Source organism: Lepisma saccharinum, chromosome 2 (assembly GCF_977018435.1).
Source record: "Lepisma saccharinum chromosome 2, izLepSacc3.1, whole genome shotgun sequence".
Classification (NCBI taxonomy): domain Eukaryota; kingdom Metazoa; phylum Arthropoda; class Insecta; order Zygentoma; family Lepismatidae; genus Lepisma; species Lepisma saccharinum.
In genome coordinates this window covers 128,526,587-128,546,670 of record NC_139230.1, presented here as the reverse complement: position 1 = coordinate 128,546,670, position 20,084 = coordinate 128,526,587, and the positions used below count along the sequence as shown (strand labels likewise).

The 20,084-nt window shown below is 39.1% G+C and overlaps 1 protein-coding gene across 1 annotated transcript in view; it reads left to right on the top strand.

The window, feature by feature from the left end:
* The window catches only part of LOC145983637 (histone-lysine N-methyltransferase NSD2-like), a 327,048-nt gene that overhangs the window by 22,990 nt on the left and 283,974 nt on the right, over positions 1 to 20,084 (top strand). The window contains exon 5 of the mRNA XM_083116701.1: positions 9,718 to 9,868. Coding sequence (XP_082972827.1) covers positions 9,718 to 9,868 — 151 coding nt within the window. The remainder of the gene's footprint in view (positions 1 to 9,717; positions 9,869 to 20,084) is intronic.

The following is a 20,084-nucleotide window of genomic DNA, read 5'->3' as shown; positions in this document are numbered from 1 at the left end:
TTTGCTCTATTATGACACGTTGATTTCACACACCACAAACCAACCAAAAGCAGGCAAACGGTAACACTTGCACACTGGTAGCAGAGGTGATTGTTACGGCCAACACCGCACTGCAATGACATCACTTTCCTTTGTTCATGACTCACATGTGAGGGAAAAGGATGGCAATACTGATTAATGTAATGTGATATGAAGTTCTTAAGCAGAATATGCCTTTGCCACTAACAGTTCACAATAGTTTTTGCACAGAAACACTAACAATGCCACAAAAATCTGGTTACGAAGTATGATATGTATCGCTGGTAGATAAAGGTAAAAGGTAAAGTGTTCCCCTGTGCATAGCACCACGCCATGAAGGCGTATAGGGGGTGTGGGGGTAACGCCCCACACTTTCTTGATCCGGTCGTGAGTGGGGGCAGTTTGGTCATTAGCAATTCATGATTGATCGAGTCGAATGCATAGACAATATAAGGAAAGGGATGGATGAACAAAAAGTTACACTTTTAGTCTTGTTGGACTATTAAAGAGCATTCGACTCTATCAATCATGAATTGCTAATGACCAAACTATATCACTATGGCATTACTGAAAATGCATAAAATTGGTTTTGTTCATATCTAGGCAACAGAAAACAACGTGTGAAATATCGGGAACCAGAAGTTACATACTCTAAATGGTTTGGCTATTCAACAAGGCATCCCCCAAGGAAGTATATTAGGTCCACTTCTATATATGATTTATGTAGCTAATTTCGACCATGCTGTCCAATATTGCCACTACCATCAGTATGCTGTAAAAAAAGTAAAGTGCTCCCCTGTGCATTGCACCACGCCATGAAGGCATATAGGGGGTGTGGGGTTAGGGCTCCACACTTTCTTGATCTCGGCCGAACTGTAGGTGATATAATCAACACCATGCCCCTGGCTGCCTTTACCCTCCAGAGTTTCCTCCAGGTACCTGCTTTATACGATGCTGGTTGGGCACTGGAGTTGCTTGAACAGGTTGAAAAAGTCCTGGTTCTCCCCCACTGGGATCAAACCTGGGTCTCTCGCATGGTAGTCAGACACCCTAATGACTGATCAACCATGGCTACTTCCATCAGATTCTCAAATCTATATTCAGTGTAATACAGAAAACTATGATAATGCGATGACCAAACTCCAATTCGATCTTGACGCTATAACAAATTGGTCACGGAGAAACTCCTTTCAATTAAATCCAACAAAATCTTACTTCATGATCATAGGAACTCATGGTACACTTAAAAAACTTCACAAAAACATGCCTTCTCCTCCAACTCTTGGCAGTATACCACTAAGCGAAGTGGATACAAGCAAGAACTTGGGGATTGTGTTCGATAGACACTTAAATTGGGAGGCACAAGTAGAATGTATTGTGAAAAGCTGTATGGGGAAACTTAAATCTGGATGCTAATGTTAATGATTGCCTTATGCAAACACTCGTCCTATCCAAAATAGACTATTGTGCTCCAGTGTGCAGTAATATCTCCCAGGTCCTAAATTATAAACTTCAAAAAATTCGGAACTGTTGTTTATGTTTCATATTTAACCTAAAAAGAAAAGAACATGTATCCCCCTATTTAAAGAAACTTTATTTGGCTAAACATTAACAACAGAAGAAAATACTTAATAGAAGAAAATACTTAAAGAAGAAAATACTTAATAGTCTACTAACCTTGATGCACAAAATTCTTAAGAGTAGCTCCCCAAGATATTTATCCGATAAGATCTGTTCTCATAGAACATCAGTCGTACATAATATCCACGAGGAACACAATCTAAAAATCCCCAAACATAAAACTGCCACCTATAACAAGTCTAGTGTAATGACAACTGCGTCTACTCCGTCTTTCCTCGACCAGCCCTGAAGATGACTCCATGAAGGAGTCGAAAGCTTGGAAGAACACCGAAGTGTTTTTTATTGTGCTATGTGTGTGTTAGTTTAGTGTTTCAACAAAAAAGTCCTTCGTTGTTACAGGGAACAAGAAATGGAACAAACTGCCTGCATCATTGACTAACATTACTTGCCATCAAAGTTTTAAGAAAAGACTAAAGAACTTACTATTGTCCCAACAACTACATTAACCTCCATATGTAAATTGCACCTGCACTTACACATCACACAGTGCATACCTAACCCCCCCCCCCCCTACACACACACAATGAACTACTGAAGACTTGTTACTTATCTTTACTCCACAGTATATATATATATACAAGTATATATGATGAAGGAGACAGTAAACACTTACCACACGAAGATAAATTATTCTATATTTCGCGATCTGAGTCGCATTTTCAAGTTGAAGGAGAAAGATCAGCGTTAGTTAGAGAAGAGGCACAGAATACTGACCATAGCGTCTCTACGATCAGTGTTGCCAGAAACAGTTGATGGATGACGAGAAGTACTTTCACCAGTGTTTACTGTAAGGTGGGTGGGTAATTTTGGGGAGGAGAGGAAAGGGTTACTGGTTAGCTAGGTTGAGGCCGGGGGTTATAGTGGCGTGCATGCCCGTTATGTAGGCCCTTTCCCATCGCCTGCGGAAAGATGTGTCAGAGCGGGGGGGGGGGGGGGGGGTAAAAGATGGATGATGGCAACACGGAAGCAGTTATTGAAGGTGGTGTTATGGCTGTTGGTGTGGATGCCTCTATCTCTCCAGACATTTTGGGACGAACAGTGTGGAGCTGCTTCAAACACCGTGTTTTGAAATGCATTGAAGAGAACGGTCATCATTTTGAACATTTGCTCCTTTAAACATTTATTTGTGTACCTCAAATGATAACTAATTTGTAGTAACATACATAATTTTGTTGTACATATGAAATTGTTCCTTGAAACCAAAGAAATTTTTGAGGCATTGACTTACCCCCTCAATACTAGCAAACTTTTATTCTGTGCAATTTTTCGATTGGATGCATTCTGCATGCGATATTCCATACTATCATTATAAATGGACCACCCAGTATAATACCTCAATGCTTCAAAACAAGGAACTGGAAATTCTCCTACACTGCTTATGGGGAGTTCATGTACTGTTGTTAACATTAAAATAAGTAGTGAAATATAGTAAAATAAAAAATAACCCACACGAACAACAATTCCACATATGAAACGGATTTTACGTTTCGTGTACGGCACTATACTCGACCTTTGCCTGCAAGGGTCATAAACCAATGAGGGCCCCAGAGACAGAGGATGAGCAGGGGGGGGAGGGGAGAGGAGTGTACAGTCCTGGCTGAATTTAGGAAATTTTCTTGCTCTTCAATCGACATGAGCCACTTTTGTGTTCTTTTTCTCCTGATTATTACTAATCTTTTGAAGTAATTGTTTCTATTTAATAGGCACAAAACTGCTCAGGGCGAGATGGATTTTTGGCGGACCTCTATACTTTCCACCCTTCATCCCCCTCCAATCTTTCTACTCTGGTCCTCCAACTTTCCAACTTCCTCAATAAAAATAAATAAAAACATGACCATCAAAAGAACAGTAATCTCTTAACTTAAATTTCTACATGATTTTCCAATATAATTAATATGTTACGCAACAGTAACTTCAATGAATCCAACTTTTTTAGCAACACACCAAGTAGAGGCACATATTGGTTTGGATCCCACTTTAACCCTAGAACACTACAGTGTTCCAATATTACAGTATAACTACCGCTACGTAAATTTTACGTGCATGAAGAAATCTATTTTTAAAACAACCTCTACATCATGAAAACAAATTTCTATTCCTTGTGAACATTATCTTGTTTATTTTTCCTTATATTGGAATTTTATTCTTAATTTTAAAATGTATAAACATGGTTTTATTAAACGTAGAATATTTTAAGAGAAGGTCTTGCTTGACAAGCCCGTTCGTACATTAAGAATGAAGGCGAAAAGTTGGAGCAATGAAAAGCAAAAAATAATAATATTCATAACGCTGTAAATAAGGAACAAATGTAATTTTGAAGTCTTACAAGATAATAGTGCATGCTTCTAAACTTTTGTTTTCAAAATCTAAGTATCCAAATCGAATTTACAAATGTCGAAATTACGTGGAAGATATTTCTTGTTTTACACAGCTACGTAAAATTGACGTACAGTGCACAAATCAAGACGATCAGCGCTTGCACCCTCCTTACCACAGTGCTGCCTTATGTGTGACAGACAGAGGGCTGCATATCGGTCAGAATCGCTTACTCGGCCCGCCTGGCTGGTCGGGCGGGCAAGTAAAACTATAAACCTGGGTTTTGACCCATCAAGCATCGAAAGCCCACGGGTAACTGGAAGGCCTTGCAAGACGAAGCTCGCTTATCTTCAGCGAACGCTCATTCCGGTTTTGCACCGTCTCCAGATACATGAGTCACGCAGTCACCGTTGCCAACTTTTAGATTCTAAACTGTTCTAGGAGCACTTAAAATGTTCATCACTTTTATTCCTTGGCAGAAAACATTTGTATCACTCACACCCAGTGGCGGCGATTGGGTTCCAAAACTAAGGGGCCAAGGTGCAAAAGTGTGTGTGGGAGGGGGGCAAGAACAGTTTAATTTCCCTTGACACATGAGGTTATCGTGGTGCAAAAGTGTCAAAAAGTCGGGGCGGGGGGGGGGGGGAGGCAACTGCACTCTCTCGGCCCCGCCCCTAATTGCCGCCACTGCTGACACCTGTGAAGGAGTACGAACTATACCAAATAAATGAATGAATCAATCAAACAGATTTTCTCTCTGGTGTAATTTTGCCAATTCAATATCCGAATTAGTTGGTCAAGTTCCCCCCCCCCCACTAAGGCACGATGGTCCATGAAATGGAACATGAAATCAGAATTTGCATTATAAAAGGTTTTTGAATATTGTCATCTCTTTCAACAACTCGTCGTTCGCTCATGTTGTTGTAACACCATTAAGCCTTGTTTCCATGATATGAAAAACTCAATATGCTGACCAACGCAGAAATTTATTTTATTTTAAAACATAAACTAAACGTAACATTTTCAACCTTCTAGCAAGGTTTTCTTTAGACTCTGTACCCAGTACCAAAAAAAAAATGTTGTTGCAAGTTCTACAGACCGCATTGATAGTAATACGATGCAAAATATAATTATTGTTAGCTTGTATCTTCATACGGGTGCAAATAGCAGGCAATGCTATTTACACATTTCAACAAACGAACAACGTAAAAATGAAACCGAGAGGAGATTTACGATTTCAAGACCAGAAAAGTGACATAAAATGAACAAGACACACAAACCTATTTCAAGACCTTCGAAACAAATTTGGAAAATATGTGGTAGTTGGTTTGACATAATAATGAAACTAATTTGAGAAGTTACAAAAATCTTAGGTACATTGGCGTTCATATCGTGAGACCCTGGGCGAGATTAGAATGCAAAGCTCCATCCGTTCTTTAAGTTCGAAATATCAATGTGAATCGATTCACAGTCATCAAGGAAACGTCTGCAAATTATTATATTTATATAATAGCCTATTATAATAATTAATTTCTGACGAAAATTATATTTAATTAACGTTTAACGTTTTTTAAGATGTTCTTTAGACACTAAGACAACTGAAATATCCTTAAATAAGAACCTTTAAATATAACCTATATATTATTTAATGAGTCGTTCTTTGTTTCCTCATTTCAAAATTTGTAGGATGTAAATGTCACAAACCATGGCTTAAGTAGAAAATATCGAAGGACGCACATAAAATGTCTGTGCTTGATAGAGCGGGTGGAAGGGGCTGCGCTAAACCACAATCCTGTCTAGGAGCCCAAAGTATCTACCTTCAAGGTCTTCAACACAATCGGTTTCAACATCAACAAATCTTAAAACGATAGTCATTTGCACCATAAGTGTGAAATCTTTGGTGTAATCAATTGATACAGCTAATTTGACTTTTTTAATTAGCAATTTTGACTTTGTTGCACATCAATTGTACCAGTTTACTTTGAATTTTAGGGCTTAGATGATAATAATAATTGTGAATCTCATTTTGTTGTTACGTCTTAATATTCTTGTAATATTAAATATTTGACGCAGTGGCGTAACAAAATCGTAAAGTACGCGTCCGCAAGAAACAAATTTGGGTCCCTCAAGTACAGTCAGATTCTTCCAGGAAATGTATGTAATTACTTAGAATGGCTGGTTGTGGCTACACTTATATTAATAATTATACAAATCGATGCTCTACCTCTGAATTTTCACATATTACAACATATCTTTCTTCGACATTTATGTATTCAAAAGAAGAAAATACAAAATACTTACTTATCCCCTTCCCCACCCCTCTTAACAGCTGGGTGGATAAAAATAATGTTTTTTTAAATAATTTTTTATATATTTTTTTTTAAATCGATCTTTTCTTTGGCATCGTACACATAGACATATTAATTAAGAAAGGCTTTTTTCTGATAAACGGCCCTGTAAAATATTTGAACAGTTTGATTAAAGCAAATAACAAATTACATGTAAATATGCATTTCTCTTTTTCTGGGTCTGAACATAATGAACCTAATATGAAAATGTTTGTTAAGTGTGTTAATGAAACTATTAAAATTTCAGTAACTTTTCTTACAGTGAAAATATAAATTCTGGATGTACTTTATAATTTTAACTTAAAATAATATTTACAGTCCTTGTAGCCGAATTTGAGAGGTTTTAATGATAGTTAGCCAAATATCAGCTACCATATTTATTTACAGTTTAATGAAAATGACACTATTTACGGTTTAACATGATTAGTATTTTGTATATTATTCTATTTAAAAAATGTGATATTTTTGCTTATAAAAATTATTGAATTTTAAATCAAGGGAAATGTAAGTGTTTTTTTTCAGATGACATATTAAATTTATTTTCGTATGAGCTTCACTCCATCAGGACATATATTTTGTTTCCTTTATTTCCTTTCTTAGAGCATAATAAACACCATTAAATGAATACGAGATTAATATACTTTCACAAAAAGTGATTCTGATATCTACAAATTTCTTGTGTACATTATTCTGTAATTTTATTTAAAGTGATTTCAATAAGTGATTTTTTAAAATAGAATTCCCCAATTTAAATCTTGATTTAAATCAAACCACCTTGCTTAACAGTAAGCTGGCTTCTGGGCAGCGAATGACACTTTTACATTAGATCTTGCTCTTTCTCGTTCAAAAGTGAGATTACTGAGTCCGGTAAATTTTGGCTGAATCATACCATTCGACACTACCTTCCAGAAGTTTCTCCTAAGTTTCAATTTTAAGAAATATAGTTTTCTTTTCGTGGTTGTTACTTGAAGAGTAGGAAACAAACAGAAGGCGGTACAGGATACAGAGAACACAGGAAGCTAGTGTAGAGCTATCAAGGAGAAGAAACTTTGCCAAAGCACTTGATTTCAGATTTAAGCACATTCTTGAAACGTAAAACTTTATCAGGATATTCTGAAGATAAATAATCTTGGTGTCCGTTACAGAGGGCAATAGCTGCATCTGAAGTTGTAGGAACGAAGGAAGACCTGCTAATATTATCCATACCCTTCTTCAGTTTAAAACACCGGAAGCATTTAAATGCCCCATGCTTTGTTCCGTGGCAGTTTGAGGTGCTTTATCATTAACATAGTAAAATCGTGTAGGCTATGCAAGGTCACGAGACAGAAGAAAAGCCAAGACAAAGCGTTTTCTATTCAAGAAAATAATAATTGGATAAAATTGTCCAAGCAATTTTGCGTTAATGTTTCACATGAAAAATGAGAATTATTTTGACTTTTTGGGGCCCCTTAGGCTTAGAGCTCCCGCCCGCCTCTGATTTGACGTATTCATTCAAATTATAACGTTAAACTATAACATAAGGCCAGATAAAAAAGTTTTAATTTTATTGCCCACAAAAATTAGCCTTTTCTATCTTTCTCACTTCCATTTATTACGTTTTTCGTATCAACCTCATGGGACGGAGGCCCCTACATGCGCAAGGGCCAGGGTGGTCGCCCACTTCACCCACCCCTTGCTACGCCAATGGTTATACAACATCAAGGCACCTGCGCTGCGCCAAGCAGAAATTCAAATATTTCCATGCGTAGTGAAATATAATGGCCAATGGCAACACTGACAGCAGTGCTCGCGTCTACTTGCAAGAACTACATCGAGTCTCATGGGTCTTCTTAAGACCCGGGTAATAGAAAAGCCTGGCAGGCATCGATGCCTGTGCACAACTGTGACGTGAAGCTCGCTTGCGCGATGTCGAACACCTGGGCTTGACGTGCGTGTTGCATACTATTGTAGGCGCGCCTCCTCGCAGACGGGTTTTTTCCGGGTCTTGTGCAGGACTCTAGTGACAGACAACTTGACAACTGCTAGGAAGAGGGTTGAGTGGGTGCGAGGTGGGAGGTAGGGTAGGGATTTGAGCACATAGCATACGTAAATTTTACGTACGGTAGCGTTCCACAAATTGGCTTCCCACAGGAGGAGTACGTAGTTGTCATCCTCCTTTTCTTGTAGTTGTAGAAACTGCAATACTTTCGGTTCCCTTGTGACGTGGCTGCTACTGTACTTGTCTCTTCCTTCCCCAGTACCTTCAAAATTGACTTTCTTAATTCCTGTGAGAGTCCCGGATTTATTAGCCTTTGCTCCTGCCAGATCTGCAAGTTCTCATGGAGGTGAAGCATGAACTGAATTCGTGTGAATGGTCTCTTTTCTGAGTTGCCCTGATTGTTGTAGAAGTTGTAAGTGTGAATAATGTATCCATTGATCGCTGCGATGTTGATCATATTATAGAAAAATGAGATATTATAGAAAAATTCACGCAAATCTTATGTGAATACAAATGGCGTTATAACTACATGCACGTCAAAATTACGTGCAAGATTTTTCTTCTGTTACTATCGCTACGTATTATTGACGTACAGAGTCCCACATAACGCACAAACTAAAGACGTTCACTGCTTCCACCCTCCTTACCACAGTGCTGCCACACACCTGACAATATGCCCGAGGAATACCATAGGAGGAGGGGTAGGTGGGTGCGATGTGGGAGGTAGGGGAGGGAATTGAGCGCGAAGCATACGTAAATTTTATGTACGGTAGTGTTCTAGGGTTAAATTAAGGCCCAGTCCTGGTTAGCTTTTCTGTGCATAAAGTGGACTTAAAAATAAACTCAAATAAACATGCTTATGTAATCAGAAATAAGGTTTCAGCACTAATCAGAGGGGGTGTCCGCATATGAGAGCCTCCCTCCGAGGGCGGTGCCCCTGGTCAGTCGAATGTTTTGCTCGGCCCATGCAAGTCCATGAGGGAACAGAAATGAAAAGGTTTTTTTCGCCACTGCTAAATCTGTTACAGATTGTGATCAGTAGAAAAGAGGCACCGAATCTTTGTCTTTGGAAGGGCTCTGAGACGAAAGGGTGCACTGGGATTTTGCCCGGTGTCCCGAAGGGCAGTCCAGCCCTGATTAGCCTTTCTGTGCATAAGGTGAACTTAAAACAAACTTATTTTTGATGGTCGCACACATAACATTTAAATGTTCATTTTGTGGAATTTTACTTACTTTGTTCAGTGTGTTTATTATTTATTTTGTCCTGTGCATTTATTTTATTAAGTAAAATGTACATTTCATAGTTTTATACAATCTCAGTGATTTGTTTTTTTTACATATACTGTGACACACCATTTTTTAAACTTTAATTTGTGCATATGTATTAATATTTTTTACTTATTTAATTTACAATAGATGGTGGCCAGCTATGATAATTCCACCATATGCTGTCCAAAGTCCCCTTGCAAAAATTCCTCATCAGCAGGGAGACTTTGCTGTTGAATTCTTTGGAACTCGTGATGGTCGTTGGATGAGCAGAGGCCAAATATTTTCTTATAGAAAAAAGGTAAGTTTAATTACAATGTCCTTATTTCTTTGTTGCAATAGAGAAAGTCTGGAAGTATCTGGCAAGAGCATAGTGGCTTAAGAGGAGTAACCACCAATGACTATTAACATGAAAACTTGAATACTCATTTTCATCATGTTTTACATGGTTGTTGCTTTTTGTTCAATTTTATCTTTAATTAAAAATTATAGGTGCATCAGCACCTAGGCTATTTTGCACCTGTTACACTTCCGTATTTATGCATGTATATTGTGCACATTTTTTCCAAATTTTTTGCCCCCAAAACTGTGGTGCATATTATGCACAGAATAATTCAGACAGCCAAAATGAAATCACACATTTTTTTTCACTATGTCACTGCATATAACATGTATATATCTACACATTGTCTTTCTTTAGCAAAAATAATTTTAAAAAAATAACTTTTAAAAGCGAAATGGCTGTTTTTCATGAGTTTTCACTTGGTATTGAAAAGTTTTGGGAAATCGAGAAAAGCAACACCGTTGTGGCGGCATTCAAGCACGTGCCTCCCGCCACACGGGAGGCGTATCAAGCGGTATTTTTCGCGGGAGAAATAACTTCCACAAAAATTGCTTTCGCCTTAGAAAGTGTCGTGAACAGAGATCGGGCGAAAAACACATGTTTTTGCACTCATTTTATTCACACTCATTCCCTTCACAAGCACTCTACCGCTAGCAAATAGGTCTGATCTAAAAATAAACACCAGACCACGCTTCAGTGATATCCAATAGCACTTGACCTCTGCCCTCCCCTCTCCCAAGCGCACCAATGTTACCCCGCAGTCGACAGCTGCTACCCAACATGCCAGGCTTGTTTCGCCATTGTGATTTCATTTGCTCTTGGATACGCGAGAAGAGATCGAATTTGCTTGGATGTTATTTTAAATCGACTTTGTAGCGGACAACTTTCGGACAACTTTCGGTAACCGCTTTCATTCAAAACGTGTTTATTGTTCCCTGTAACACTTTGTAAAGAAGTGAAACTATTAGAGATAATCAAAGCCACATAGGCCAACTAAAGATCGTCAACCCACTTAATACATTTTCATCTAGGTTTCCGCAAAAGTTCACTTTGATCTAACGTGCATCATAACTCCCATTTACCACTTCATACATTTTCATAACTGTGCCGATGTCCTAATATTTGCCAAAAGTGTTCTGTTGGCCGAGTGACTTCTCCCTCTTTTCTTCTCAGCAAACGTTTAAGGGGGGGGGGGGGGGTGGATGCCGATTGTTTTCTTGCTGGTGTGTGCACACAGGCTGATTACAGGCGAGGGTGGAAGTGGACCGCTTACTTTCCTTTGACTTCTAAAATGGGCAACCAGTTCTGGATGCATTCTTGAAAGCTAACAAAAACCATAGGAAAAAAATCCCAGCTTATTCTCTGCCACTGGTCTGCACAGCAATGTAATAATTCCAGAATTCAGGTCCTATATATATATATTTTTAATGCTATTGAAATATTGCCCATATTATTTTCTGTTGCAAGGTAAAACGTAAAGAAAGGGTCATTTCTTTCTTCTTCACATAGCTGATAAAAGTTCCGCCTTCAACAGTTGCCTTATCTTTGAAATAAGGAGAATTTTCCCTTCGACCACCTGTTGCTTGAACATCCAGCTGGTTGCCGCTGCAACTGACGCCAGTGTTTTGTCTAGCGTCTGCAAGTTGTAGCTTGCTGATAACAGCAATGACTCATACAGCAGGCAAAAGTCAATCTCGCAAAGCTGTTTTGATTTGAGGATAAAGAAATTCGATCTTCAGAAAGAAAAACAAGAGTTAAAACAACTTCATGTTCTGCACCTTCTGATAAACAAAAGTGTAAATTTTATTTTGCATATGACACAAGGATAAACTTCCTGAACACTCAGAGCAAGGAAATGCACACAATATAATTGCCGCTTATCTTCAGAACCAGTCATGGGGAGGGGGGGGGGTGCTCAATGTGTAAGCTGAGAACGATTTTAAAAAAAGTGCTCAATGTATAAGCTGACACCCATTATCCTCCAAAAACATGGGAGTAAATAACGATCTCCCATTTTGATATCTGCGTAGGTTTCATAAAGCTTATTTTGAGTTCATTTTATGCTTTTGGGCTAATTGGAACTAAATATAGTTTTACTTTAGTGAAATCCAATTCCAAACCAAAATGATTATCGAGTACGACACTGTTCAAAGTATCTTAGAATACACATTGGGTGCAAATATATCGCAAGTTGCGTGTTTCCTTTTTCAGGCTGACTTACAGTATGGACTGCTCCCTGGAATGGGAGAGGGGGTGAATTAGAAGTTGGCTGAAGGAAGGAAAACGTGATTTTTTTTACGATGTATTTTACACAGCCGAACCAGAACGAAATTTACAGCCCCACTTTTTTTTTGTGCCTAGAAAGGTAAGATCTTCCGAGAGATCTTATCTTACCAGTTTATCTTGTAACAGACAATGGTCTAGTAGACCCGCATTAAATCCAACATTCATTCTGCCCAATTATCTCCCGATAATCATTATTGGTGCAAATTCCAATAACGACCCCTTCTAAATAACTACCTTTTTCTGGGGAACTGTGAAAGGTCGTTGTATCGAGAGTTGACTGTAACAAATATGAAGGTAAAATAATTACGTCAAAACTTACCTAATATATACAGGGTGTTTTGTAAGTTCGTTTACAATGCTTGGGAGGTGATTGCATGAGTGAAAATAAGGTGGAGTTCATGTAACGAAATTCCGGAAACTGCTTTGTTGCCGAGTTATTGGTGTTTGAAAACGTGGGAAAATGATTTTCCGAAGTGAATAATGGCAAAATGGGTGGAGAGAAGTCATCGGTGTTGGTCCACTAAGAAATTGGGTACGCTCTTGTCAAAAAATCACACGACAATGTTGTGCAATGTCAACGCAAGGGATTCCCCAAAGGACGCGAACAAAGATGTTGATGGGAATGGGGTGAATGTGCGTTCTGCGTGAGCTGGTATCGACGAAAATTGAAGAAAATTTCCTGAGCGAAGAGCACCATGACGTAAAAATGAAAAAAAAATGAACTGTCATAGGTTGCATACCCTGAAGGGCACACAGTATGCTTAATGGAGATGAGAAGGGAACCTCATCACAGACGGTTTTCAAAGTGTCCACCATGTACTTCCAAGCAGAGGTGACAACGGCAAATCGAGGATTGTCTAGTGCGACCCAACAACCCCGGTGTTTCTGCCATCGATGCTGCAGCTACATTGATATGGACAACGAGGTCCTCGGCTGACATGACAGGTGTTTCGTAAACGAGGTGTTTCATCTCTCCCCAGAGGAAGAAATCCAGGGGCGTAATATCAGGTGATCAAGGTGGCCATGGCACAGGTCCTCCCCTGCCAATGCACTCATTGTGGAATACAGTATTGAGGAAATGGCGCACATTCCGATCGAAATGTGGGGGTGCACCGTCATGTTGAAACCACAGTCTTTGTCTCGGTGCCAAGGGCACGTCTTCTAGTAGTTCAGGCAAAACCTCACTGAGAAATGCTTGGTCAGTGGGTCCACATAGGTGAATAGGGAGAATGTACGGTCCAATCAAATGGTCATGCAGTATCCCGCACCACACATTCACTGCAAATCTGTGCTGATGATGTGCCACTAGCAGTGCATGTGGATTTTCATGTTCCCACACATGACTGTTTTTACTATTGAACACACCAGTTTTCGTGAAGATAGCCTCATCAGTCCATAGTACCTTATTCTGAAAATTGGGGATAGTTTCAATTTGATGAACAAACCATTGGCAAAAGTCCTCAAGTGGGCCAAAGTCCCGAGGTAAAAGATCTTGCACTTTTTTCAATTTGTACGGGTGCATCCCCTCTTCTGTCAGGACTCTCCACACATTAACATGGGAGGTGTTTCGTTTGTGGGCTAGTGCGCACATACTGGTGCCTGGATGATCCATCACTACAGTTAGCACTTCTTCAACAAACCGTCGTGTTCGCACACTTCACGGTCGTCCAACTTCTCGATGAGGTGGCAACACTGATCCTGTTTCCCGAAGTCTAGTGTCTACAGTTTGAAATAACGTGTGCGATGTTAACACCCTATTTGGAAAACGTGCCCCATACAGACGCCTTGCAGCACGGCTATTACCTGCAGCTTCCCCATAAATCAGATGCATGTCCGCAAGCTCTTGGGATGTGTATGCAGCCATCCTTTACACCGGGCTACAAGTGTTTATGGCCGTTAACACTAGTACACTTCACAGAACATGATGGGCTATGGCTAAGAATTAACACGTAACACGGCTAGGTCAAATGTTTGCCCAACACTACTGTCCAAGAACCTCACGTCTTGCAATTCAACCATGAATGTATAACAACCTGCTGCTGGCACAGCACCTGAAGCACGAATGACAGACACGTGCACTCCTTCATGAGGAAACCTACACTGTTGGTGCCCCTAGTGCAGGGACGGTGACAGGGGTGGGCATGGGTGGGCAAGCACCCACCCAAAAATTCCTGTGCATACCCGATTGCCCACCCAATCAAATTCAATAAGTACATATACTTGGGGATATATGAATGATTCAATAAATGAGTGTATTCTGGTGTTCATAACATGTATATTTTACTTGTGAATATTATCTATGCTGAAATATTCACATATTATCAACCCATAAAGTCAATTTTGGCATTAGAAAGTGAAAGTAATTACTAGAGCTATTGAAACAAAAGCTGTGATCAAATGAATACTTCCATAATTAAAAGCAGCTAGCAGGCTTAGGAGGCTCCGGATAGGGACAGATGGGAGGCTTGTGTTGCTGCAGCCATAAACCTTCGGGTTTACGTATGCTAGAGAGTATAATAAAAAAGTAATGTAAAGTGCTCCCCTATGCTTTGCACCACGCCATGAAGGCGTATAGGGGGTGTGGAGTTTTGGGCCCCATACTTTCTTGATCTCGGCCGAAGCTGGAGGTGATGTGATCAGAGTATAATATAGTTTTAATTAGCTCTGCATTGAAATTCCGGAAGTGTCCCTTTTTTTTTTTATTTCATTACAATTTTTATATACCTGTCATCTTCAAATATCAATATGGTATGCGAAATATCAACTTTATATTCGTTGTACTAAATAAGTAGGAATCACAATAATCACTACAATACCTAAGTAAATATATTTTAATAAACCAGTTATGTATGGAAAAGCTACAGAATTTTTCAATTGCTAATGACTGGCTTATCCTATTTAGAAATCTTCGTTCCACACATAAATTTTGCCACATGAATCAGCCGAAAATGTCAACAGAATCTGTAGATGCAGCTGAAGTAAAGATAAAAAAAGTTATGTCACGAAGCATCCAGAAGACGATTTTGTTAAGTTTGTTTTTAAGCTCACTTTTATGCTCAGATAGGCTAATCGGGACTAAGCCTACAGTTTAACGTGTAGTCTGAACCAGTGTGCATTGTGCTTCCACCAGAGGAGGGAAGAGTCGAACACAAAACCTCTTCCATTGGGGAATAAATATACAGAAAGAACTCGCACCAAACGTGTCATTTTATCACCACAGAAGATGCATCCATTTTAAGAGGGTGATTGCCCGAGACAAATATTTGAGACTTTCGAAAAACAATGTCATTGTTCACGTAATTAGCTGGCTTGATCCACTAATGAAATCTGTGCAATTGAAACTACCACCTCAACTTTCTAAGAGGTATGAACTAATGAAACTTCATTGATTTGTTTTATTTTAAGTCATTTTTCTGCTAATTTTGATAATAACGATGTTAAGGTTCAATGGTGATTAGATGAAAGTAACGAAGGGGCGAAAACAAACTCATGCTGACACTCAAAATATAAACCTTCATGAATTATTACTTTGACAGTGGTTCCAGGCACCAGGGACTCGTTGCCCTGAATGAATCAAGTTTCCAGGGTATGCTGCATAGGATAGAGGTTGACATTCTAGTATGTTCGAAATGGTCATGCCATACAACCCAAGACATCTATGAAAAATAGATGAATTATTACTAATACGGTGATCAACTTCAATGAACTCCTTGTATCCTAAATCATTTTGTTACCTCAAAAAATATGTTCATGTAACCATACATGTATTGTTTCTCCCGCATTAGTAACATGGCAGTTCAGAAAACTAATAGCAACTTAGCTAATAATCTCTTAAATTCTGAACAGATTTTTCAATCTTACTTTTTTATTACTTATGAGAGTGATATTTTGTCAAAATAGCCTAGGAATACTTCATGGAGAAGGAACAAAGAATTTGTTTTCCGTGTGTGTTTTAAATCATTCCTAATAAGACGTTTATTTTAATCCAAACATTAAGTGGCGGTAGTGTTGCCCACGGGACAAGATGGGACAGGCTTTTAAAAATTCGAGACGAGATTGATCATGTGTCCAGAGACAAACTAATATTTTCGAGACGAGACAGCATTTCACAGCATTTCCATGAGACGACACAGGCCAAAGTCTCGTCTCATGGGCAACACTAAGTGGCGGTGATTAGGAGGAGAGGAAAGTGGAGGATGCAGTTCCCCCCGCCACATTTTGCCACTTTTTGCCCCCGCACTATGGCCTTTTTATGCTAAGCCTTTTCTACCAAGAAAACGTATATTGTCCTTGCCCTTCAAATGTTGGCTCCCAATCGCCGCTACTACAAACATTCAGATAGATTTGTCAGTGTACAAACCTTGTAAGCTAAGAAAAGTAACCCCAAGGAGTAAGAAAACTATTTCAGTCAAAAACTCATACAATAAAAATACTATGCTCAGGAACATGCATTTAAATTATGAGAAACTTCACGGTTGTCTACCATCGCATTTTCTAACACTGTCGCTGAATACATAAAATCAAGTATGTACCTTGTATTTGCAACACAAGCTTAAACCTAATTCACTTTTATTTCACTGTATTAAGATCCATGAAGGAATGTGATTAGAATGTATGGCTGTGCATGGGTAAACGCTTCCTTGAAATAATTGTGTCCATCAGAGACAAATCGAAAGGAAATGGAACAAGATGCGAGAATAGATTAGAAAATAATAAAGAGGAAAACAAGAAAAGGAAAGGATAAAGAAGTAAGAGGAAGTGTAAGAGAGAGGAGATACATACGTCTTACATACAAATACTAGTATATACTATATATGGTCTTACATTAATACTGACCACCCTAATCTATCAATATGGAGCTTCTGCCCACCCAGTCAAATTTCTGGCGCCGCCCCTGGCCTAGCGGGAAATGTGGTACTTAACGTCAGATCACACGGACACCCATCTGCCCTTCAGGGTATGCAACCTATGACAGTTTATTTTTTTTTTCGTTTTTACGTCTCGGTGCCCTTAGCTCAGGAAATTTTCTTTGTTTTTTGGTGCCATTCAACACATGCCAATTTTCGTCGATACCAGCTCATGCAGAACGCACACCCACCCCACTCCTGTCAACATCTTCGTTCTCATCCTTTGGAGAATCCCTTGTGCCGACATTGCACAACATTGCCGCGTGATTTTTACGTAATTTCTTGGTGGACCGCCTCACATCGACGACTTCTCTCCACCCGCCTTGCCATTAGTCACTTCGGAAAATCATTTCCCCATGTTTTCGAATGTCAATAACTCAGCAACAAAGCAGTTTCCGGAATTTCGTTACATGAACTTTCCACCTTATTTTCACTCGTACAATCACCTCCCAAGCATTGTAAATGAACTTACGAAACACCCTGTATAACTACTGTATATTTACTGCACTATTGCAGCTTGACTCACATAAATAAATAAATAAATAAATAACGTTTACACTTAATTTCGTCATTCACTCCCAATTACTAATACAAGCTGTCTGAAATGTCCCCACTTCCATCCATGTTGTTCGATATTCCCATTACCTTAAAACTTTCGATCACCATTTCCAGGGTGATGGAGTTACATGCCTCACGAAACCATTCACAAACAATCGCTAGCGACGCACATTTCACCCTCCCACTTGGTGAGAGTTCATGCTGCCTTGATGTCGTCCATCTATTGTAAGCATCACGCACTGCGACCTTGAACGGGCGGTTGATAACTTTGCTCCCTCCTCTCCTATGAAAAGCCTAACATCTGGAAGTTCAAGGTCGCGTGGTGAATGCAGCAGCTACAAAAGCATGGAAAAGCTCGTTTTTATGATCTACTGATTAATTTTAAATAAAATACGTAAATGTTAATTCGACACCAAGAAAGCCATTTCTAGGACCCGAATTATACTGCTCATTATATATGAGATATATTTTTTTGTTGCATTTCCCCTTCAAAAACGAGGGTGCTTATTATACACACACGTGCATTATACACTCGTAAATACGGTATATACAAGGCCCAGCCCCTTATCATAACAAAAATTAAAGTGTGTCTGAAAACTAAAATATCCTTACCTGGGTTAAAAGCTGAGGCTGTAAAGGGACATCCAGCACAAAAAAGGAGAAAACACAGGACAACACATACACAGTCGTACGAAGATTATACTGCCCATATGTCCAGACGCTAGTGTCTCATTAGACTGCAAAATGCAGTCCAGGGTGTACTATGGGGAAGTGATGTTGACAATTGGGTGATCAGGGGGTGCCGTGTTCGATACCCGCTGGAGGCACATGGCACAGTGGTTCGGATCCAACTTTAAACTGCAGGTTCAGTCCCGATTAGCATTTCTGTGCATAAAATGGACGTAAAACCACAAATAAGAGGAAATGAAATATTTCCGCAGCATTTGTCTCAAGTGATGGTGGAAACTTCAAGTTAACACCCACTGAGATGTGGCAACAGAAAGCAACAGAACTTCTGTTGTCTGCTTCTACTGATATCAAATGGTGTAACGCCCACTACAGGGAAATGCACGGAATTTCCATGCCAGAAGTCTTCATGTTATCTTAAAGGTTATCACCCTCTGAGACTCCGGAAATGCGGCTGTTGTGTTCTGTTACCGCATTTGACAACATCTAAGTGGGCGTTGACCTTAACCAGTGAATTACAACCGGCTACTTCCAAAAACGAATCCGTTATCTTAGACGTTGAAAGATAACAAGTGGTCCGACAGACCCAAATGAAACTCAATTTGTCGACCATTTTGTGATACATACTGCCATGGCAATCCCCTTGAATGTACCCTATGCTAGGTGCTTGAACTTTGGACATATTTCTACGCTCTCTCGTGTGCATCTAATTGAGTCACACTTCTTGACACAAATATCACTGACTTTTATTCCACAGAAGTCGAGATTTGTTGAACTTTTAAGTTTTGTAAGTGAAAGTAATTAGAAAATATTAACTAACTCTCTGGCATTCCTAAAGCGGAAAGTGCGAGCGTCCCCTTGTAATCGAGGGATCCCAGGTTCGATACCTGATTGAGGTGCATGATGCTTCGGATCACACTTTAAACTGTAGGCCCAGTCCCGACTAGTCATACTGTGCATAGAGTGGACTTAAAACACAAACTCGAGCTTAAACTCTAAAGTGGAAAGTTTATTGTCACAGCAACCTAAACTTTTTATCCATTCCTATAATGGGTAAGATTAATTCAGATTTCTCCATTGTTACCAGTTTCCTTATAAGCATTGTATTTATTGCCATTCCATCTTCATCTTGGCCTTTCGATAAGTTTCCTACAATTAGGTTTCCCAACCAGGATTCTGTAAGTTTTCTTTCTTCTCCCATTCGTGCTTCATGACCTGCCCACCGAAATCGTCTTTATTTAATAATTCTAATAACATTTGGTGATGAATATAGATTATCAAATTCATTATTTTTTACCCTTCTTCATTTGTCCTATTTCCGACATACGACTCGCACAAGACCCTGAATGAAAAAGAGGAGATCAACTGAGAAACCATGAACATTTAAAAATCCTTGGGGAGAACAGTTGTTTGGCAAAAGCAAAATGCATGACAAATAACATTTTCATTTGTTTCAACTGGAGAAACTGGCACAGTTCCTCTGTAAGACTTAATCCAACTCATTACTATGAGCAAGAAATTTCAATGGTGCACAATAACAACAAATCACACAGCATTTCACAGTGCAGCATACAAACATATGTTTTAGAAAATAATTTTAGCCACAATATGTTTCAGGATAATGTTTCATACATTTACATTACATATATAGTATTTTACAGACTGAGCCTTACACTTAACTTTTGTAGTCAACAATCATAACTAATTGATATATTACCTACGTGTAAAATGCAGAT